General features: G+C 52.7%; 1 protein-coding gene across 1 annotated transcript in view; it reads right to left on the minus strand.

Moving 5' to 3' along the window:
* Positions 1 to 22715, minus strand: part of Tgm2 (transglutaminase 2) — a 37950-nt gene continuing 15235 nt past the window's right edge. The window contains exons 4-13 of the mRNA XM_004666682.2: positions 21395 to 21513; positions 18757 to 18885; positions 16801 to 16978; positions 13039 to 13174; positions 12259 to 12362; positions 9468 to 9710; positions 7623 to 7895; positions 4102 to 4262; positions 2587 to 2723; positions 1 to 1734 (exon numbers count right to left, since the gene is read on the minus strand). Of these exons, the coding sequence (XP_004666739.1) occupies positions 1584 to 1734; positions 2587 to 2723; positions 4102 to 4262; positions 7623 to 7895; positions 9468 to 9710; positions 12259 to 12362; positions 13039 to 13174; positions 16801 to 16978; positions 18757 to 18885; positions 21395 to 21513 (1631 nt within the window). The 3' untranslated portion in view covers positions 1 to 1583. The remainder of the gene's footprint in view (positions 1735 to 2586; positions 2724 to 4101; positions 4263 to 7622; positions 7896 to 9467; positions 9711 to 12258; positions 12363 to 13038; positions 13175 to 16800; positions 16979 to 18756; positions 18886 to 21394; positions 21514 to 22715) is intronic.

Here is a 22715-nt window from a genome sequence, read left to right on the forward strand (position 1 = left end):
TTGTTTGAATGTGAAAAATAGACTTTTATTTCAGTGCTTCTGGCTCAAAAGCTATCTACTGCCTGCTGGGCACTCAAAGCTTTGACAAACCTAGAAAAATAGAGCTATGTGGTACAGGACAGACACACGTTGGCACGTGTGGTTCTTCTCTGTGCAAGGCAGCATGTTTTAAAGGAATCATTGCAATTTTCCCCAAGTTCCTCATTGGGATTGGGGGTTCCCAGACCTATGACTTCACCACCTATACAGACCTTTCCACTGCATCCCCCTTCTAGCCTGAGGGGCCCAGCCATGGATGGGGGGAGCAGGAGACAAACTCATGAAGTCCTAAGTTTGTCCCTGGGGAAGGCTGTGTCCAGCGGTGCTGGCCCCTGGGGAAGATGGACTGGTGGAGGCATGGCCTTTGCTGAGGAGTGACCAGAGTTAAGGCTCTCGTGGATTCTAGGCATTGTGAGGGCAGCTAGTGGGCAGGACAGAGTCAACCAAGACTCCTGTCCCCTAGAACTGATCTAGAGGGAGGAACCTAAGCTCAGGTGGGGAACAGGACAGGCTGGGGATAGAATGGTCACTGTCTCCCTGTCAGAGAGGCTCTGGGCCTGTGTGTCACAGCAATGGGGAGCAGGGAGTGGGTCCGGAGGCTGTTTATCTACCAGGTACATCAGGCATCAGAGGCAAGGGGTCAAGCAGACCCTGGAGATGGGCTGTCAGTGAGAAGCCCAGGCTGAGCCCAGGCTTTGAATCCTAGCTTCCCTGGGGCCCTTGCCCCTTCCCTACTTCCTCTCCCTGAAGGGTGTCCTTCTGCCCTCTCTGCCACTGTCAGGTCAGGGCTGGTGCCAGGGACGGAGTACCGACTCCAAGATGGAAGGCGGAGGCCCTGCGGCTCCAGGACTCCCTCCACAGACCTTGCATGTGACCATGAGCCTGATGGCCCCAGTGTGGGACGCCTCCCCTCGGAGCGCAGCCTCCTCATGCAGGAGACAGCTCTCACCCTGCGGGTCTCCGTGGCCGTGCAACGTGCTGGTGACCCTGTGTGCACCCATGAGCACAGGAGATGTCTTGACCACACAGTAGGAGCCTCGCAATGGGGAGGCTGGTGGCAGACTGCTGGCCTGGGTAGCTCTGATACAAGGGGAGCTTTGATCCCCACTTATCCTCATCCTCACTTGGCTCTGGGGAGGAGGGACACATTGGAGGGAGCTGGTCTAAATGCAGCCAGCAGGTCTGCGCTCCTTCTGGGCCTGCGCTGAGGAGCTGTGGACGCATCAAACCGTATGGCACACGGGCAATGGCTCTCCATCAGGCTTCTCAGCTGGCCGGGGAGGTGTGGGACCAATCTCACCCAGGTCTGGTCAGCCCATGTCAAGATTACCATTGTGCCGGTGCAGAATATTCCTACAGCTAAGGGGAACAGGAGGGACCTAGGCTCAGAGGGACAAGGTGGACCAGCATATTCCCTTCCAAAGACCCCACACCACCATGACCACTCCTGCCCTAAGGGGCAGAGTTGCTTGTTATCTTGGGATAGAGCCCAGATGGCATTGAGGACTACCAGCAGGCGAGGTGGGGCAGGGTGTAGGGGTCCCTTAGGCAGGGCCAATGATGACATTCCGATAGCCCTTCACAGACTTCAACTTGTCACACTCGAAGTTCACCACCAGCTTGTGTCGGCCCGTATCAGTCGGAAGCAGGTCGATCCTCACCTTGACTTCCTCCCCTGCCGCCACGGGGTCAGAGCTGCCGAGAGAAAGAGGGTGAGGAGAAGGGCCCTCGGGCTGGCCTCCATGATACATCAGGCCAGGATGATGGGAAGCTCTGCCTGGGGCCTCAGTGAGGCCAGAACTAAGGCCGACAACAGCAGATGAGCCCCTGTGGGACTTTGTGTGGCCTGCCCTCCTGGGATGTTGGGTGTGTGTGCATTGTGTGTGTGTGTGTGTGTGTGCGCACGCACACGCACAATATGGGTGTATGAGTATCTATGTGTGAGTGAGGAAATGTGTTAGCAAGTGTGAGTGAGCATGGGTGCTCATGGGTGAGCAAGTGTGTGTGCTTGTGTGAGTGTATACGGGTGTATGTATATGTCTATTTGTGCCGGTCATTGATGTGTGTGCACTTGTGAGTGTGCGTGCCAGCAGTAGATGGTGTGCCGGGGGTAATGTGGGCTCACTCAGTGGCTACCTGAGTGGCGATGTGATTCGCACATACAGGAATTGCGCTCTCTCTATATGAACTCCATTGTGGTAAAAAAAAAAAAAAAAGCTATGCACTCCTACACATGGGTGGTTCTCACGTAAATCTACGAGAGCATACACACACTGGGTGCGTGTGGGTGGACACACAGACGCAAGCGTGGACGCCCAGGTTATGTGAGGACTGTGCGGAGACGGTGCTCAGGAACTGACCTGTCCTAGGTCAGGTGGGTGCAGACACGGGCCTCGCCTTCAGCCTTCCTGCCGGGTGCTGAGCAGATGACTACACAGAACAGCTACAGGCTGGGTGGGGTGTCATGGTGGGGTGTCAAGGCCGCCCGTGCCTCCTGACCACACCTGACTCTTCCTCCCCAAGGCCAGGGCAACCAACACCACTTACACTTCAACGAGCTTCTGTTCGTGGGTCAGGCCGGCCCCCTCCACAGTGAAGATGCACCCTGTCAGGGGCTGGGAGAGCGGGTTCCTCAGGGACACCTCGGCCACCAGCTTTCGGTTCTGCTTGGGCTCTCCCAGGATCTGTGGGGGGGGAGGGGGAGTGGTAAGTGAAGGTCGGGGCAGGGGGGCCAGGCTGGGCCAGCATTTGGCTCAATGCTCACTGAACAAGGCCGTGCCTACTTTGCCACTCCCTCACCCTGCTTCTGTGCCTCAGTTTCTTCATCTGCAAAATTACAGATGGGGTATCCACCCCAGTCTCTTTCAAGGAGCTGTACTCCATGTGACCCTGGAGATGTACCACGTGTCACAGTGCCCTAAGGCCTGGAGAGTAGGCAAATGAGGCATCGGGGCCCAGGCAGACTGTGCCCTTCTCTACCTTTTTTTTTTTTTTGGTTTTTCGAGGTAGGGTCTCACTCTGGTCCAGGCTGACCTGGAATTCACTATGTAGTCTCAGGGTGGCCTTGAACTCATGGAGATCCTCCTACCTCTGCCTCCCGAGTGCTGGGATTAAAGGCGTGCGCCACCTTCTCTACCTTTTGGCCCTGAGGAAGTCATGACCCTCTGTGAGGCCTGGTTCACTCATAGGAAAGAGCTGTCTGCACAAGGGCTCTCCGAGGATGGAGAGCTGAGGTGTGCAAGCCCCTCGCAGTGCGGTCCCCAGAGCTCACTCCTCACCCACAGCTGCGTTGTTTCTTGCAGCTGTTGTATCCGGAGCTCCCCAGGAGAAGGGCTGGGAGGAAGACAGCAGTGACAGACAGTCGGCTGTCACAGAGCCTCCCACTGCACTGAGCTCAGCTCTAGCAGCTTGTTGTGGATGTGTTCAAATCCCCACAGGGTCTCTATGTGTCATCCATCAACCCTACATCAGAGGAACCAAACTGAAACCCAGAGGGGTGGAGGGGCATGCCAGGGCCTCTCAAATGTAAGGCCAGACCACCAGACTTGCTGCCCCTCCTAGCCCTAGCGGCATCACCAAGGGTCTGCAGGTACTGGCCTTAAAATTTTTCTTTTGAATTTTATTTTTATTATTTATTTGAGAGAGATAGAGAGGGGGAGACAGAGAGAGAGAGAGAAAGAGAGAGAGAGAGAGAGAGAGAGGGAGAGAGAGAGAGAGAGAAAATGGGCATGCCAGGATCTCCAGACATTGCAAATGAACTCTAGACACATGCACCACCTTGTGCATGTACTGAGGAATCGAACCTGGATCCTTTGGCTTTGCAGACAAGCGCCTTAACTGCGAAGCCATCTTTCCAGCCTGGGATCTGGCTTTTTAAGGAGACCTGGGTCAAGGATTCCTACATTTCATGCCCCTGCCACCCTGGGATTCTAGCAGTCCTTCCTAGATGCCACAAGCCCCACATCTCACTGTTTATGGTGTTCTCTTCCCCGAGATACCAAAGCGTTGGAGGCTGCAGGGAGGTAGGTCTATGTGTGGGTGAGGACTCCCCTGGCCCCTTACCCGTATCTTGATTTCTGGATTCTCCAGATAGAGGTCTCTCTCAGCCAGCACGTAGCTGTTGGCAGCAGGCTCAATGAGGAGGCCCCGCACCTTGATGAGGTTTGACTCCGTCAAGTAGTCCCCGTACTTCTCATACAGAACATGGAGGGGGATGCTGTTCTCTGTGACAGGGGAGAGGAAGGTGGTGTGAGGGCTGGATTCCACCTGCCTGTAGAGTTCCTGGGGAGGAAGCAAAACAGAAGGAGCCTCTACTCCTGCCTCTGCCTCCCTTTTACTTTCTTTCCTCCTTCCTTCCTTTCCTCCTTTCTTTCTCTCCTTCCTTCCTTCCTTCCTTCCTTCCTTCCTTCCTTCCTTCCTTCCTTCCTTCCTTCCTTCCTTCCCTCCTTCCTTCTTTCTTTCAATAAGGTCTCACTCTAGCCCACACTAACCTGGAATTTACTATGTAGTCTCAGGGTGGCCTCAAATTCACAGTGATCCTCCCACCTCTGCCTCCTGAGTGCTGGAACCTTTTTCTTTTCCAAAGATTTATTTATTTTTATTTATTTATTAGAGACAGAGAGGGGTGGAGGAAAGACAGTGAGAATGGGCGCGCCAGGGCCTCCAGCCACTGCAAAAGAACTCCAGACGCATGTGCCACCATGTGCATCTGGCTTATGTGGGACCTGGGAGAATTGAACCTGGGTCCTTAGGCTTTGCAGGCATGTGCCTTAACCGCTAAGCCATCTCTCCAGCCCCCTGGAACATTTTTCTTTTTTGAAATAGGCTGTCATGTAGCAAAGGCAGGCCTTGAAATCACTATCAGCTTAGGCTGACCTTGAATTCTTGCCTCTACCTCCCAAGTGCTGGGATTAAAGAAAGGACGACCACACACAACACCCAGCAAAGTAAGTTTTGGGCAGATGTAGGGCTGGAGCCCAGAGCCTCATGTGTGCTAGGCCAGGACTCTGCCAATGGCGCTCCACCTCAGCCCTCCTCTGTCCCTTCTAACTAGTGCCTGGTGAGTCTCCCTGTCACCCAAGACCTAAGTGTCAGCACCTGGAAGTAAGGGTGCTCAGGTGGCTGCTCAAGCACGGTTCAGTGGTTTAGCTGCTTCAGGGTGGACAGCAGCTGGCTGCATGTATCTGGAACCTGGTTGTGCCCTATCACCCAGCTTACAGATGAGGAAGTGGAGGCTCAGGCAGGTGAAATAACATTTGCCACGAGTCACACAGTTGCACATGTTGTGTGGGCATCTGACCCCAGAATCACCTGCCCCTGAAGGTGAGCACTGGCTTAGCAAGTCCTCATCGGGCCTTTGACTTCGACCCATTTTACAGATGAAGATGTGCCTCTGCCAGGAAATGCTCAGGTTGGGAGTGCGCCCACTGGCTGCGTAAACCTGAGATGACTTCCTTCTCTGTCCCCAGGAACACCTGGCACCTGCTGGGCAGATCTCTGGCTGGAGGTCATTGCAGTGCAATGCCACAGAGAGAAAGACAGATAGAGGGAGAGAGAGAGAATGGGCGCACCAGGGCTTCCAGCCTCTGCAAACGAACTCCAGGCGCGTGCGCCCCCTTGTGCATCTGGCTAACGTGGGACCTGGGGAACTGAGCCTCGAACCGGGGTCCTTAGGCTTCACAGGCAAGCGCTTAACCGCTAAGCCATCTCTCCAGCCCTGTCCGTGGATTTTTATTTAACCTGTTTTATATCTTTTTCTTTTGTTTTTGGTTAGGGTCTCACTCTCAGGGTGGCCTTGAACTCATGGTGATCCTCCTACCTCTGCCTCCCAAGTGTTGGAATCAAAGACATGCGCCACCACGCAAGGCTATGTTTTATATCTTTTAAACCTTTTCTGTTGTTATTTTGCTAAAGGACATTTTTTATCCTTATTTGTAGCAAACTAGTGTGCCATAGTAAATATGAATACAGGTCAACGAATTTGTGTTCGCTGTAGACTGTCTAAACCCTGTGTGTTGTTGGGATGTGAGTTCACTGTTAATGAGGGGCTTGCTAGGGGTAGGGAGCCAAATGCCAACTAATCCAGCTGGGATTTCTGCTCCAAAGCGGGAAGAGCAACAGGGCCCGAGTAGACAGCGGCCTGCTCCCCACAAGCTCGAGGTGCCCATGTAGCGGGTGGCAAGGGCCGCTCTTTGGAAAGTGTGGCAGCATCCCACCAGCCACATCATCCCACGGTGAACCTGTGCCAGCTTCTGTCCTAATGACGTGATGGGGGTGCAAAGCAAACCCCCCTGCCCGCAAGGGATGGAAGGCAGTGACATGGGCAGCTGCACCCTGGGGACAGAGTGGAAAGTGGGGATCACTGTCTTCCAGTCGTCAGGAGGATGTGGGTTCAACTGTTGACTTTGCCAGGAGGCCACAGCCGAGGCCAGGACTGGGCAGGGCCAAGGGTACCGTTCACAGCCAGTGAGCATGGCCTTGCGGCTACGTGCTGGCTGGGAGGGGAAACCAAAGGTGGTCAGCGCAAGCTTCCCTTGAACACTATGCTCTGTTCTAGAAGGTAACCTGAGAATGGTCACTGAGCCACACTTGCCGCCTCCCTGTGACCCACTGGAGGCGTAGGAGGAGGGAGGGGAGGAAGAAGCAGCCGGGCTAGGGGCAACTGACCCTATTCTGCTGTCCAGGGCTAAGCTTCCTGTCCATCAGCATGTGGAAATTCCCAGATCTTATCATCAAAGAGCAACAATCGATGCTGCCAAAGGGAGCGGGAAGAGGCTGCCTCAGGCTGACCCGGCTTTGGTCAGCACACAGGGCCTCTCCCCTCTCCTCCCTGCTTCCCCATGGGCTGTGTCCGCTGTGAGTTTTTTTGTAGGCAGGATGCTCTCGCGCAAACCATGGGCCTGGGTGGCGCCCCTGCGGAATACTGCTCCCTACCTGTCACCTCGGGACCAGGTCCTGGTTCACTGCATGCTGTGACTCCAGGGAAGGAGCTGCCTCCCTCAAAGCAGCTCATGAGAGGCACAGGCAGTCTGCACTCAGCTGGGGCCTGGGGGACTTTAAGAGATGACTGGGGTCTGGAGAAATGGCTTAGCGGTTAAGCACTTGTCTGTGACGCCGAAGGACCCCAGTTCGAGGCTCGATTCCCCAGGACTCACATTAGCCAGATGCACAAGGGGGCACATGCATGTGAAGTTCATTTGTGATGGCTGGAGGCCCTGGGGTGCCCATTCCTTCTCTATCTATCTGCCTCTTTCTCTCTCTGTCACTCTCAAATAAATAAATAAAAAAAAGTAAAAAGATGACTGGCTTTTTAACAAATGGAAAGAGAAGTACCCAGGGCCACAGCAGCGGGTGGCAGCAACTAGAATTTGGGTGCCCTGACAGACCATGCCCTGTGGGGGTGAGCCCCTACCCCTGACTCTTGGGTCCAGGTGCAGAGGTAACAGCCGGGTCCTTTCCATGTCATCAAGGCGGCAGGTCACAGGACCCACGGAACTCTGAGAGGGCACCATCATAGGCTACCACAGGTGTTCAGAAAAGGCCCCGTGGATAATCATTCAGTGCTCCAGAAAACTGAGCCTTACCAGAGAAGGGCTCCAGGACCAGGTCAAGCAACTCCTTGGAGCCACACACGGGCCCCAGAACCCCATTGTAGCTGACGGTGCGGGCGCAGAGCAGGAGGCGGCAGTCCCGGCTCTCAGAGGTGTCGTTGGTGATGTGGGCAAAGACATCAAAGTCACTGCCCATGCTCATGCCCTGGCTCACGCGGATCCTCATGGCCACCCCCGTCTCCTCTTTCTCGGCCAGTTTGTTCAAGTGGTTGGCCCTCGTGAAGGCTTCCCTCTCCTCTGGAGACCCTGCACAGTAGAAAGGACAGTCCTGATTGTAGCTGCAACTGGGATGACTGGGGGTGGGGTGGGGACTGGTCAGACCAGAGAGCTGGGAGGCTCCTCCCCACGTTTCTGTGCCAGCCGAGGAGAGACTGTCTTATTTACTTTCCACAAATGAACCTCCATCTATCCCTCAAGACCCAGCCCTAAAGAGCCCTTCCTCCAGAGCGTTTCTCTGGCTGCTCCTTCCTACGGCTCTCTACTCAGGTGTTTCCCTGCTAGCTTGAGCTGCTTAAGAGCCAGGGTTGCGTTTTATGTGTCTTGATGCCACCCCCAGTGTTGTGACAGCAAGAACTTTCTTACCTCAGGTTGGCCGCCCAGGGAATATTTCACCTAAAAGCCTTTCTTTCCTCTTCTCTACCTACTGAGCTCCTCAGTTCTGCTCACCTCTCTCCTATGGGCTCTTTGTTTTTCTCCTCAGTGTTATGGGGTGCACATCTATTTTTCTTTCTTTCTTTCTTTTTTTTGAGGTAGTGTCTCACTCTAGCCAAGGCTATCCTGGAATTCACTATGTACTCTCAGGGTGGCCTCGAACTCACGGCGATCCTCCTACTGCTGCCTCCCGAGTGCTGGGATTAAAGGCGTGCGCCACCAAGCCCAGCTTCCAGGCCTACTTTTTTAAATTTAAAATTTTATTTTTCTTATCAAACCATCAGCTCTAAGCTTTTGGAAGACAGGAAAGCACATTTTCTTCTGTCTTATCCTCTCGAAGTAGAGCATGGTCAGATAACAGCAGCCCTCAGCCAGCCACGGGAAGCCAGTGAGGGTCGGGCCACCGCAACAGACTGCAATGTCTCATTCACCTGTATAAAGTCCTACTGAGACCAACACACACTGGAGAAACAGAAGATGACTGTCACCTTGAGTGGCTTGGTAGCTCTCTCCCCCTACAGATTTCATCCACATTAGTTGGAGAAAGAGGCCTCATTCTGGGTGGGAAGGAGCCCATTGTATATCACCCAGTTACTAGGAAATTTGCCCCCATGGTCTCTCTAGGCATTCCTTCCCTCAGCACAAATCCACTGGAAGAACAGGCTTGTTTCCGCTCCTAACCTGTACTATTCATAACGTGCAAACAGTGCCCCATACATTTTCTCTTGAGATATATATTTCTCCTATAACACAGCTCTCCCCTCCAATTTTATTAAGCACCTAACCAACCAACTAAAAGAGTGAGGCTTAAGAAACAGACCAAATATTTTTAAAAAATAAATAAATAAAGGACATTTCTGTTTTGCTCAGGCTGGCCTTGAACTCACAAATCCTCTGGCTTTGGCCTCTCAAGTAGATGGGATTACAAGCATGTACCAACGTGTCTAGCTCAGACTGAATCCCTTTGCAGAATATAGAATGACTTTTCTAAATGAACCATCCTCTACTACTGTCCCCCAATATGCCTGCCCTTGCTTCCAAGGAATTCCTTAAAACAGAACGTAACCTACAGGTCATTGTTGCTAAATAAAACACACATGTCCCCGCAAGCCTGATAGGCCGGTAAGACAGGGGGCTCATCTACAGGCTGAGGGCGCGGGCGCCTACCTTCTGGGTACTTGTAGTTGTGGGTGATGTCCTCCCGATCGTCGCGGCCCACGCTCTTAGTGCTGATCTTCAACCCCACCACCAGGGAACGGTTGATGGACTTGTGCATGGACCCGTCTTCCTGCCGGATCCAGTCCACCACGTCAGCGTTGACCTCGGCGAAGACGAAAGGTGCGTCGTACTTGGTGGTCAGGTCACCTTCCTTGATGGCACGCACTGGGACCGGGCCACAGCAGTATGTCCCTATTTGGGGATAGGAGGGAGGGGGAGGCAGAGCTTCAGGGAGGGTGGCACCCAAACGTTTCATAATTGGGCCACACAAAGCAGAAACTTGAGAGAGGCAGCCCTTTGACCCAGGTAAGCCATGCTCTGGAGGGCTCTGGGAGTGTGTGGGGGTGTGGGTGTGGGTGGGGTGCATGCAGTGTGAGGGCTCTGAACAGGGACACTGAAGATCACTGTTTAGGGTTCAAGTCCTTGCCCAGTGTCCTATTAACCATGGGACTTTGGGCCCATTGTTTATTTCCTCAGGCCGCAATTTCATCGTGGGACTGTCTAATGAGGCTTTGTGCATCCCAGAGGTTAAGCTCTCAGCAGAAACCAAATGCTTCATAACCTGAGCAGAAATATACCCTCATAGGATGTTGGGGCGGGACCTCGCTCTCAGTTCTCGCCGTGCTGAGTAGAAGTCAGGGCCTGCTACAGGCTCTGTGTGGCCTTGACATCCAGGGTCCATGCAGGTCTGCTTCTCATTGCCTGCCACTGTCCAAACTTTCAACACTGAGGGCTGGACTTGAGGGCTGGTGATCACAGTCAATGCAAATTCAAACCACGATTCAAGCAGCTTGGGAAGGGATGCGAATGGCATCCCCAAAAGTGGACAAGGCTGTATAGAGACTGTGTGTCGTCAGAGACCATCACCTGAGTCCATAGACCACCCCCCCACCACCACCACCAGCACGGGGCTATCAACAGAATTCAAGGATCCATGGCCTTAGATGAGAGGGGAACCGTGACATCTTTAATCCCCTGAACTTTGGCAGCTTGTCCAGTTGCAAAAGCAGGTGACAAAGCACAGTGGACTCGAGGGCACTTAGGACTGTCACCCATAAGAACCACGCACTTCCCATCGCCTTGTCGTTCGTTGTCCCAGATAACAGTAAGTGTAACTTCTGCGTCCCACCACCATGTCAGGGGCCCCCGCCGCTACATCTTGCTATGTGAAGAAGTGTATGTCATTATGCCACAAAGGAATGCTTCAGAACTTTCAAGAGCTCTGCTCTGTATGTGTGCTCCTATGTATTTATTAGGTTCTGCGCATTTAAAAATATTCTGAGGGCTGGAGAGATGGCTTAGCGGTTAAGCGCTTGCCTGTGAAGCCTAAGGACCCCAGTTCGAGGCTTGGTTCCCCAGGTCCCACATTAGCCAGATGCACAAGGGGGCGCACGCGTCTGGAGTTCATTTGCAGAGGCTGGAAGCCCTGGCGCGCCCATTCTCTCTCTCTCCCTCTATCTGTCTTTCTCTCTGTGTCTGTTGCTCTCAAATAAATAAATAAAAAATAATAATAATAAAAATAAAAAATAAAAATATTCTGAGTCCACTTGTTAACTTCTCTCTCTCTCTCTGCCTCTCTCTGCCTCTCTCTTCCTCTCTCTCTCTGTGCCTCTCACACACAAACATCTAATTTGAAATAGCTAAAAAACTGCACATGAATAAGAATTCTGTGAGCAAGCGCCACATGTTCTCTCTCATATGTGGATCCTAGCTACAGATGATTGGGCTTCTGCGTGAGAATGAAAATACTTAGTAGCAGAGGCCAGTAAGTTAAAAAGGAGACATAAAGGGTAGAGAAAGGAAGGGAGGAGGAGACTTAATAGGTTGATATTGTATATATGTAATTACAATGATTGTAATGGGGAGGTAATATGATGGAGAATGGAATTTCAAATGGGAAAGTGTGGGGGTGGGGAGGGAGGGAATTACCATGGGATATATTTTATAATCATGGAAAACGTTAATAAAAATTTATAAAAAAAAAAAAAAAGAATTCTGTGAGCATTCTTTTAAATATCTTTTTTTTTTTTTTTATTTTAGAGAGAGAGAGAATGGGCATGCCAGGGCCTCCAGCCACTGGAAACAAAATCCAGATACATGCACCGCCTTGTGCATCTGGCTTATGTGGGTCCTGTGGAAATGAACCAGGGTCCTTTAGCTTTTCAGATAAGCGCCTTAACTGCTAAGCCATCTCTCCAGCCCGAGCATTGTTAATGTTATTTATTTATTTGTTTGTTTTTTCGAGGTAGGGTCTCACTCTAGCCCAGACTGACCTGGAATTCGCTGTGTAAGTCTCAGGTTGACCTTGAACTCATAGCGATCCTCCTACCTCTGCCTCCTGAGTGCTGAGATTCAAGGCGTGCGCCACCACACCTGGCTTTGAACGTTATTTTTTTTTTTTTTAACTAAGTGTATCTAATAGCCGAGTGTGGTGGCTTGCACCTAGGATCTCAGCACTCAGGAGACCGCGGTAGGAGTATCACCATGAGTTCAAGACCACAGAGTAAGTTCCAGGTCAGCCTGGGCTAGAGTGAAGACCCTGCCTCAACACAAACAAAAGCGTATCATGTGCATGATAGGAAGGGAAAAGTGTATTATAAGCACATATAGGTAAAGTGTACCCCTCCACCCACACAATCGTGTGGCTTAGTCCCTGGCCTCTGATTGGAATCCCAGCTCCGCCATACTGCACCCAAGTCCCACGATGCCCCCCGCCCCAGGAACAGCCATCCATACCCACCTTCACTCTTCTCCTGTGGCGTGGGATCAATGGCCTGCCACCCCTCATACCCTGACTCCAGGTCTGGTCTGGTCATCCAGGACTCCACCCAGCAGTGAAAGTTCCTAAGGGGGGATGGAGGCAAAACCAGGATTTCCTGTCACCTCCAGAAGGTCTTATTCATTGTGACCTACAGGGGTCCACATGTCTCCAGCTGGCTCCTCCTCTGCCTTTCTCAGCAGCCCCCTTCCTATTGGGGCTCACACGTGACCTCCTCAGTCTCCAGACTCTTTCCAGGATGGCTTGGCCTCCCAGCTCTTGGGCTCCGTGCCCCCTTTGCTGCCTTCAACTCCTGCCCTGGACCAGGTCTCTTCTTCATCCATCCGGGCACCCCAGGCCCTGGCTTCAGCTCTGCTCCACGGCCCTGGCCCACAGGGTCCACACAGCCCTGCATATACTCTGAAACTGTGACAATACAGTGTCTCTGGAAGCCACACCAGGCTCCCAGCCAACATTCCAGACTCCAGCCCCCTTCCAACACAATTCTGCCCGATGTCTGCGGTGGGCTCCCCTCCTCCCAGCTTCCACACTGCCTCCTCTAGCTCAGGCCTCTGTCCGACCCTACTCAGTTCTGGAGATCCAGTTCAGCCACGACCTCTTCCAAGAAGTCTTTCTAGACTTCTCCCAGGATGTCCTTGCAGCCAACCTCACCCAGGCCCCCTCACTATAACCCCCTGTGGCCAACCTCACCCAGGCCCCCTCCCCATGCCCTCCCTGACCAACCTCACCCAGGCCCCTCACCAGATCATCTCACTCTTGTTACTTTCCAGCTCCCCAAACTCGTTGCGAAAATACTCAATGAGCAGGTTGCTGTTCTGGTCATGGGCCGAGTTGTAGTTGGTCACCACTCGGGTGGGGATGCCAAGGCACCGCAGCACTAGGGGGAAAGACAAAGAGGGGTTCGCAGGGCTGCCAAGACTCCCGACACAGATCCCCTACTCAGGCCTGCATAGGCTCGTATGCACTCTAAGAAACAATAGACCCGCTGTCCAGGCTGTGAGGTGCGGGTCAGCCCTTCCCTCAGGCAATGGAGCCCCAGCTGGTCTTCTGTGCTGGGCACTTCCCTTCCTCGCTCCACTATGCAAATTTGACTCAGTGCTCCTCTGACCAGTCCTCTGTGGCCCTGGAGGTGGAGGCCAGAGCGCCACTGTGGTCCTGATCACCTCCTTGCACACTTTGCTCCAGCCACACTGATCTCCACCACACCTCTCATCTGCTAGCCTCACGGACAAAAGGCCAGCGAAGCAGTGGTAGGCCAGACAGGGTGAGAACCGGGCTGGCCTCAGTGGATCAAATGCAGCTCTGCCCTAGGCTGCTTCGGGGAGCCAATGAGTGGAATCATGAGTGCTTTATTCCCTATTTTCCCTCCTTCCTTCCTTCCTTCCTTCCTTCCTTCCTTCCTTCCTTCCTTCCTTCCTTCCTTCCTTCCTTCCTTCCTTCCTTCTTTCCTTCCTTGACTTCTTCTTCTCGCTCTGCCTTATTTTTGGGGGGCGGGGGCAAGGCCTCTAACATGTTAGGTGAACACTATACCACTGAAACACAGCCCAGCCCTGACTCCCTGGACCCTTGACGTCACTGTGAAAGCGACAGGTTCTCGGGGTGGGAAGAAGAAAGAAATCCGCCACAGGGGAAATGAGACTAGAATCCCATGGTGAACATCACCAGTGGGACTTAGGTTTCACTTTTCATTTTGATTGAGGTGGAGTTTCTGGGAAGGGGCAGGGCAGGGAAGGTGGATAGGAATGTGGCCTTTGCCTTGTGCCCCACATTGGCCCATTTAAGAGCTTCCGGACGGCCCTGGATTCTGGTCAAGAGACGGACATGGGGGTGCTGGGAGTGGGGGAGGAGCAGCTGTGACCTTCCACCTCTTGTCTGGTTCCTGTGCCCTGGAGGCCTGGATGGGGGCCCAGTCCCCTGCGGCCTCAGCAGAGACTGGTGTCCAGCTGGAGTCTTGTCCTGAAAATGATATGACCCAGGACCCCCAGGAGGCTCTGGGCAGCCTGTGTGCTGTCAAGGAGCTGGAAATCCTCTTATATCCAAGGTGTCCTGAAGGGCCTTGTCACAATCTAAGGAAATGAGGCACACAGAGTTCAGAGTCTGACTTCACTGCTCCCCAGCTGTGTGACCTTGGACCAGTCACTTCCCCTCTCTGAGCCTCCATTGCTCACTGGGTAATAGGAACTAAGAATAGCAGCTTCCTTGGATGTTTTGATGATTCAGAGCAAGGCCATGAGTGTGGGCAGTTCCGTCTGTCCAGTGCCCAGGGCAGCAATGAGAGGGCACTGGGGAAACGGTCCATTTGTCATGTGCCCATTGAGGTCAATGTCCGTGCACTTGGCGCTGCTGAGTTGTGGGTACTGAGAAAATGGCCAAGGAGCTGTGGAGAAGCAGGAGTCCCGCTGCCCTGGGACGCAGACCTGCCCTGACCTGACACTGTGTAAGTGACCTCTTGTCAGCTTTGCGGCTCCCTGTGATCAGCTCGTCACCACTGCATCCATTTCACAGGTAGAGGAAACTGAGGCTCCGAGACACCATATCTCTCACCCAAGCCCACCTGGGGCTGGAGGCACAGCCAGCATGCACACTGCTCACTGCTCCATGTGGCTCCTGAGCCATGGACTCCACCAAGGTTTCCTTGGTTCTCCACAGGGGCCTGGGAGGCAGCCAGAGCCAGGGACAAAACCAGCGAAGGAGAAGTCTAGTGTGAGGGCGAGAGGTGGGCGTCCCTCCAGGAGACCTGGGGCTCCATGGGCAGAGGTGTCTTAGGTGTTGAGGAAGAGTCTGGTAGAGAGTTTTCATGGAAAGAACAGGGGTTGAAGGCCCAGGGAGGGGGAGGAGGGAGAAGAGCGCCATCCAGCTGGGAATCCCACCTGGTCTGTCGGGCTCAGGAGCCTCTGGGGGGCATGAACACTATTAGTTTTAGAGTCCAAAAGTCTGGGAACCAAGGTCAGCCAGATGGATTCCAGGGCAGGGGATTTGCAACCCCAAGGGCTTTCAGTGAAGAGCCAGAAAGCGGGCTGGAGGGATGGCTCAGAGGTTAAGGCACTGGCCTGCAAAGCCCAAGGACTGGCGTTTGATTCCCCAGTACCCACGTAAAGCCAGATGGACAAAGTGGTGCATGTGTTTGGAGTCAGTTTGCAGTGGCTAGAGGACCTGGCATGCTCATTCTCTCTCCCTCCCTCCCTCTCTGCCTCTTTGTCTTTCTTAAATAGATAGATACATAAATAAATAAATAAATAAATAAATTGTAAAATACAGTCAGAAATCATGCTAAGCACTGCTAGGCCACTCCAGTTCTCGGAGTCCAGGGATAGGGGAGCTGTCACCACATTCCATGTGAGGGAACAGAGGTGCAGGAGTGAGGTGGACACACAGCCACGGGAAGCAGAGCTGGGAGCTGTCTGCGTCCTCAACTTGGAGGGGGTCATTTGTGTAAACCTGACCCCAGACTCCCTCTCTAGGCACAGATATCCAGGCCTTTTCTCCCTCCATCATTGACCTTGGAGCAGCTACCACATTTTTTTGGAGCTTACAGTTCAAAGATTTAAAAAAAAAAAAAATCTGGGCTGGAGAGATGACTTAGCGGTTAAGTGCTTGCCTGTGAAGCCTAAGGACCCCGGTTCGAGGCTCGGTTCCCCAGGTCCCACGTTAGCCAGATGCACAAGGGGGCGCATGCGTCTGGAGTTCGTAAGCAGAGGCTGGAAGCCCTGGCGCGCCCATTCTCTCTCTCTCCCTCTATCTGTCTTTCTCTCTGTGTCTGTCGCTCTCAAATAAATAAATAATTTAAAAAAAAATTTATTCTTCTCTTTCAGTTTCAAATTTTTGTGCCTCCCCACCTCCAGATTTTAGACCAGACCTTTTCTTCCTTAGCACTGGTGGCATTACTATTATGATCGGGTGATTGACAGCCAGTAGTCTCAGCGAGCTACACTGGGCCAGCCTCTGGGTCCTGCAGCTTTATGCCACCTCTGCCCTAGGAGGTTGGTCTTGTTATCCCTATTCTGCAAATAAGGAATTGTAGTTCCAGCAAGAAGTCATTTGCCCAAGGTCTCAGGTGATTTTAAACTCAGCCCACCTCCAGAGATGGAGTTCTTAACGCTGAGCCACCTCCCTAAATGACATCCCTTGTTCTTAACGCTGAGCCACACTACCTCCCTAAATGATATGCCTTGGTCTTAAAATCCACAAAGAGGGGTCAGGCATTTAATCCCAGCGCTCAGGAGGCACAGGTAGGAGAAGCACTGTGAGTTTGTGACCACCCTGAGACTACCTAGTGAATGAAGTCAGCCTGGGCTAGAGCGAGACCCTACCTCAAAACAAACAAACAAGCAAGCAAGCAAAAAATCCATAAAGAAGTCCTTTCTGGAAAAGGGACTAAAGCGTGGTTACAAGCTCAGGTCACACAGGGCCTCAGTGGCCCTAGGCAGGACTATGGGGGTCTCCCGGTGCCCCTTGGGGCTGCTGGAAGCCAAGGCAGGCCCAGGCCACCCAGCGGCAGCTCACCTGTGCAGGCGACGGCGGCAAAGACCCAGCACTGGCCATACTTCACGCGCTGGCAGCCATGCTCCTTCCAGCGTCTCAGGATGTCCACGCTGCCGATCCAGGCCATGGGGCTAATGCCGTCCCCGTAGTTGTTGTCCCAGCGTCCCAGAAGCACACCCTGGTCATCATTGCAATTGACCTGCGACCAGCAAGATGTGTTGTGGGAAAGAGAGCCTGGACCAGGGGCGGGGGCGTGGGGAGCGTGAGGGTGGCAGGGACCGAAGGTCCCTCGATGATGGACCAGCAGGTGCGGAGGTGCCACGGTACATGAGAGAATGGGATGTCAGGACAAAGTGGCGGCCTCAGCACCCAGTGTGCAGGAGACAGAGAGGTGGAAAAAGAGGTGGCCATGACCCAGAATGTGAGGCAGGCGGTTGACTCTGTCCTGTGAGCCCGCTGTCAATTCTAAAGTGGCATATCTGAGTTTCACAGACACCTACTCTGGACCCATGTCCCCCTTGAAACCTCTACCGCCTCCAGAATAAAATCTAGCTTACATGGCTGGAGAGATAGGTTAGCGGTTAAGCGCTTGTCTGTGAAGCCTAAGAACCCAGGTTTGATTCCTCAGTACCCACTTAGGCCAGATGTACAAGGTGGCACATGAATCTGGAGTTCATTTGCAGTGGCTAGAGGCCCTGTCACACCCATGCTCTCCAACCCCCCCAATAAATAAATTAAATTAAAAATGTTTTAATCCAGTTTTGAGCCCACAGCTAGTAAAGCCCTGCACTGTGCTATGTCCACCTCCGCGGCTCTGCGTGAACCCAGTTCCCTTCCTCACGCGGTTCCAGCCACACTAATGCTGCCTTCAGCTCAAACCCTCCTCTCCCTGGGCCTTTTCACAAGCTGTGGCTCCTCCTGCAGTCAGCCTGGAGGTCCCTACCTGAGAAGCTCCTCGGCCCTCCCTGTGGGCCGACTCTGCGCTCAGATGTCCACACGCTCACTTCCTCATTTACAATTGTGCCGTCGCTGCAGTGATGTGCCCACTCATGTGTGTCTCTCTCTGGCCATTTAGAACAGAGACCACACATGGTTTAGACCCAGCTGTGATCCTAGTACCCAGGGCACAGGCAGCGCTTGATCTATATTTACTGGGTGAATGGCTGAGCAAATTGAGTACCTCGTTTGTGTAAACCCTTTCAAAAAAAAAAAAAAAACCTTCCAGATGGCAGTGACCTTGGGATGACTCAGAAGAGCCAAAGGAAGGGTAGGACTCCCTATAACATGCTCCTCCAGGCAAAAAATGGCCTGGATGCCCATGACTTCACAATGCCTGACACTACCTACACAAGACCATCATAATAGGAGGAAAAGATCATGACATCAAAATAAAAGAGACGCTGATTGAGACGGGGAGGGGATATGATGGAGAGTGGAGTTTCAAAGGGGAAAGTGGGGGGGTGGGGAAAGGGAGGGAATTACCATGGGATATTGTCTACAATTATGGAAGTTGTCAATAAATGAATAAATAAAAATTTCCTTCGCTGTGGTGGTCTGAATTTAAGATGCCCCCCCATAGCCTCAAGTGTTTATGATTAGTTTTCACACTCAGTCCCCAGCTGGTGGAGCCTTTGTGGGGTGGAGCCTTCAAGGAGCAGGTATGTCACTGGAGGCAAACCTTGAGGTTTGCTCACTTTCTCACTGGGTGTTCATCCCGAACCCATTCTCCTTCCTCCCTGTTCATGAGGAGACGTGATGCCCGGCTGTCTGCTCCTGCCTTGCTTTCCCTAGTAGAATGGGGTTTCTCTTTGAAACTGTAAGCCAGAAATAAACCCTTTCCTTCCACAAGCTGTTTTGCCCCAGCAACAAGAAGGCAACTGTTACAATACCCATCTGCTGAGTCCTCATGACCAGTGACATCCCGGGGAGGGAGGAGCCTGCCCTGGGCCCTGGTGGGGGCTGGGCAGCAACACTCACCATGCCGCTCACCACTCGGCCCACGTAGACGGGGCTGTTGCGGCGCGAGCAGTCCCGGCCACAGTCCTTCAGGAACTTGGGGTTGACATCCAAGAGTGTCAGGCAGGTGTCCAGGATCCCATCTTCAAACTATAAGCGAAAAACAAACTTTAGGGCTGGAGAGATGGTTCCATGGTTAAGGTGCTTGCCTATAAAGCCTAATGACCTGAGTTGGATTCCCTGGTACCCACGCAAAGCCAAATGCACAAATTGGTGCATGCATCTGGAGTTTGTTTGCAGTGGCTAGAGGCCCTGGCATGCCTGTTTTCTCTTTCCCTCGCTCTCCTGCGTGTAGTGGTGTATGCCTTTAATCCCAGCACTCGGGAAGCAGAGAGGTAGGAGTATCACTGTGAGTTTGAGGCCAGCCTGAGACTACAGAGTGAATTCCAGGTCAGTCTAGATAAAACCCTACCTCAAAAAAAAAAAAAAAAAAATCAGCCGGGCATGGTGGTGGCATACCTTTAATCCCAGCACTCAGGAGGCAAAGGTAGGAGGATTGTCGTGAGTTCAAGGCCACCCTGAGACTACATAGTTAATTCCAGGTCAGCCTGGACCAGAGTGAGACCCTACCTCGAAAAAAAAAAAAAGAAAAAAAAAAGAGAACAGAGCTGGTATACTACCCTGTCCAAGAGGATCCATGCCCATGCCCGTGCCCATGTCCATGCCCCAGCAGCTGGAGGCACCCTGCTCCATCTTGTCAGTAGCTGGGAACATCCCTCCCTGTTTTGCACAACCCTGAGACACCAGTGCTTGTGGTCAGGAGGGAGTCGATGGACTTGCCCAGGGGAGCAGGAGGTTGTGAAAGTGGGAAGTGACAGTTGTACCTGGGGGTCTGGCTGGGCAGGCCCACTCCCCTAGACCCTTTGACGGCCCTTTCCTGCTGTGCTCTGCCAAGCCTCCACAAATCTCTACTTCCCCGATGCCTGACTCACCTGGCGAGCCAATGAAATTTCCCTAATTGGCCTTGACACTGCTCAGATTGCAACCGAGGCAGATGACGTCTCAGCTCTGCCTGAGGAAAATCTAGACATCTACTCACAGCCTACTAGGACCTTCGCGCTGATATGTGCCCACTCTCTGACTTCGTCTCTCACCCACACTCTGCCTCAAGTTGACTGCCTCAGCTTTGAACTTGCTATTTCATTTGCTTGGAATGCCCTTCCTGCCACTTTCTGTGTGGCTCACGCTTTGTCATCCCGGTCATTTATATCTCATATTTATCAAAAGATGGGACTGCCCATCTTACACATGAGGGACTTTCCTGCCTGTTCCTGTTCCCCATCTGCGGTCCGGCTCTAGACCAGGTCTTGTCCCTCCATGCTACCGAACAACCTCTAGGGATTCCTGTGGTTCCCCACTACTTCCATCCTGACTCAGGGAGGCCCACAACCAGGAAACCTCTGGCTTTCCCCATCTCATCTCTTGGGGTTCCTTTACCCACAAAGTACCCCTCAGGCTATACCCTAATTCTCAGGCCAGACATAAACTTTCTCATGATGGTTTGATAAGAAAGAAAACCTTTAAAAAATAGTCATGGAAGCCAGGCATGGTGGTGTACACATTTAATCCCAGCACTTGGAGGAAGAGGTAGGAGGATCACCATGAGTTCGAGGCCACCTTGAGACTACATAGTGAATTCCAGGTCAGCCTGAGCTAGAGTGAAACCCTACCCCCCCCCCAAAAAAAAAAGACAGAGAAAGAGAGAGAGAGAGAGAGAGAGCCCTGGGAAGTGAGTATGAGTCCCTTGCTGCTGTGGCCGCCGTCACAGGGGCTCACTGTCTCACTGTGGGTTGATGGGCAGGGTTTCTTTCATTTTCTTTTCTTTTCTTTTTTCCCATAACAACCCCAGGGGAGGAAGCTGTGGTCATCTTGACCCAGAGGCATACAGAAGTACTTCCTTATTCCCAGGGAGTCCCTGAGCCCGAACATCAGATGGGGCTCTAGAGGCTGCTGAGAGAAGCGTGAAGGTGAGCCCCACCCAAGGAGACCTCCTCCCTAAGTCCAGAGTCCAGAGACCAGGGTCCAGAGTTCTCTGGCTTTGTAACTTTTCTTGGCAGTGTCAGCAATTTTTGTGGGATGCTGGGTGAGGGAATTTTTTTTTTTTTTTCTGGGACAATGGGTGACAGAGGAAATGAGAACTCTGGTTTCCAGAACCAGCCCTGGCTAACTGGCTGTGGGACAAGAAATCACAGAGCAAATAGGAGTTAGCTGGCTATATCCAGCCCTGCCCAAGCCACATGACTGTGCCCTGTCTGGTCCCCATGGGTGAGGGTAGGACTTCTGCTTTCAGCCTCTTATGTGTCAGGCTTGTTTGTTACTGAGCAGTAGCTGGCTGCTACAAACATGCTCTGGGGCACAGCAGCGTTGGTACCCTAGGGGATGTGTCCAGAAGGCACCATCCTGGCCCCACCTTACTGTTCCCCATGTAGAATCACCTCAAACCCAGGGCTGCTGCCTTTGCTATGTGACCCCAGGCCAACCTTGGCCCTTTCTGATCTACTTCCATCCTCAACAGGATGGGACGGGTGACTCTGTGACCCATTCATACATTGGTATCTCTGACTCCTCAGACACGGCATGGCCTGAGGTGGCTGCGTACCTGCCCGAAGTTCCAAGGCACGTTCTTGATAAACTTGGCGGAGCCCTGGTAGATAAAGCCCTGCTGCGTGAGGACATATTCCCGCCGCTCCTCCTCTGAGTCCAGGTACACAGCGTCCGCTGTGGGCGGAAGGAAGGGAATTCAGCTCTGGAACGGGCAGGGCCAGGGTCCCTGCCCACACGGCAGGTCACTTTGCCCTCTCTGCCCTCTCTAACAACTCTCATAGTTGCCTGGGAATGGAGTGCTATGGGAACCCTGAAGCCCTGAGCCAACTGGGAAAGGAGGGAGATTCACTGGGGAGGAGGTGTTCTGTGTCAGAGGGGACACCAAGAAAAGGTGGCCAGGCTCCGGGGGGTGCAGCCTGGCTTGCTTGGAAAAGAAGAGAGCGCTCCCTGCAGTAAGGATATTGAAACACAACCTTTGGGACGTGACTAAAGACTGGCTGGGGGATAACACTGTAGGCCTGGGACCAGAGACGTCCAAGCTCTGGCCCTGGGAAAACACAGGACCCTGGGTTCCCTGTGGCCAGTAGGGAGGAAGAGAGGACTGAGGAAGTGAAGGCCCGATGGCCAGGCTGGTTTTATGATGCCACTCCACAGAGGGAGCAACTGAGGCTGGAGGGAAACCCAGCACCTCATTGTAACTCTGGTGGCCTTTTGGCTCTTAGTGAGCCTGGGCATCCACCCTCCATGGCTTCCTGCTCCATTAGAAAGAAAATTAAACCTGTGACAGTGTTGGCACAATGGCTGATACCTTCATGTTGCCTAATGAAACATGATTTATTTAAGTGTTTCTTTTAAAATTATTTATTTATCCATTTAAGAGAGAGAAAGAGGCAGACAGGAAGGGAGTGAGAGAGATAATGGGAGCGCCAGGGCCTCCAGCCACTGCAAACAAATTCCAGACACATGTCCCACCTTGTGCATCTGGCTTTACATGGGTCCTAGGGAATCGAACCCAGGTCCTTGGGCTTTGCAGGCAAGTATCTTAATTGCTGAGCCATCTCTCCAGCCTCTAAATGTTCTTCAAAAGGAAAAAATTTTTGAGACAAGGTCACAGGCTGGCCTCAACTTGCTATATAGCCAAGGGTGACCTTGAATTTCTGATTCTCCTAAGAGCTGGGACGGTAGGTGTGCATTGCCACACCCGTCTGTGCAGCGCTGGGAATCAAATATTTCCTGCATACTAGGCAAGCACTCTACTAACAGAGTTACATCCTAGCCACTTCCTTTCTTATGGTGTTAATGGAAATTAAGGGACTCGAGAGATGGCTTATTGGTTAAGGTGCTTGCCTGTGAAGCCTAATGACCCAGATTTGGTT

Source organism: Jaculus jaculus, chromosome 8 (assembly GCF_020740685.1).
Source record: "Jaculus jaculus isolate mJacJac1 chromosome 8, mJacJac1.mat.Y.cur, whole genome shotgun sequence".
Lineage (NCBI taxonomy): Eukaryota > Metazoa > Chordata > Mammalia > Rodentia > Dipodidae > Jaculus > Jaculus jaculus.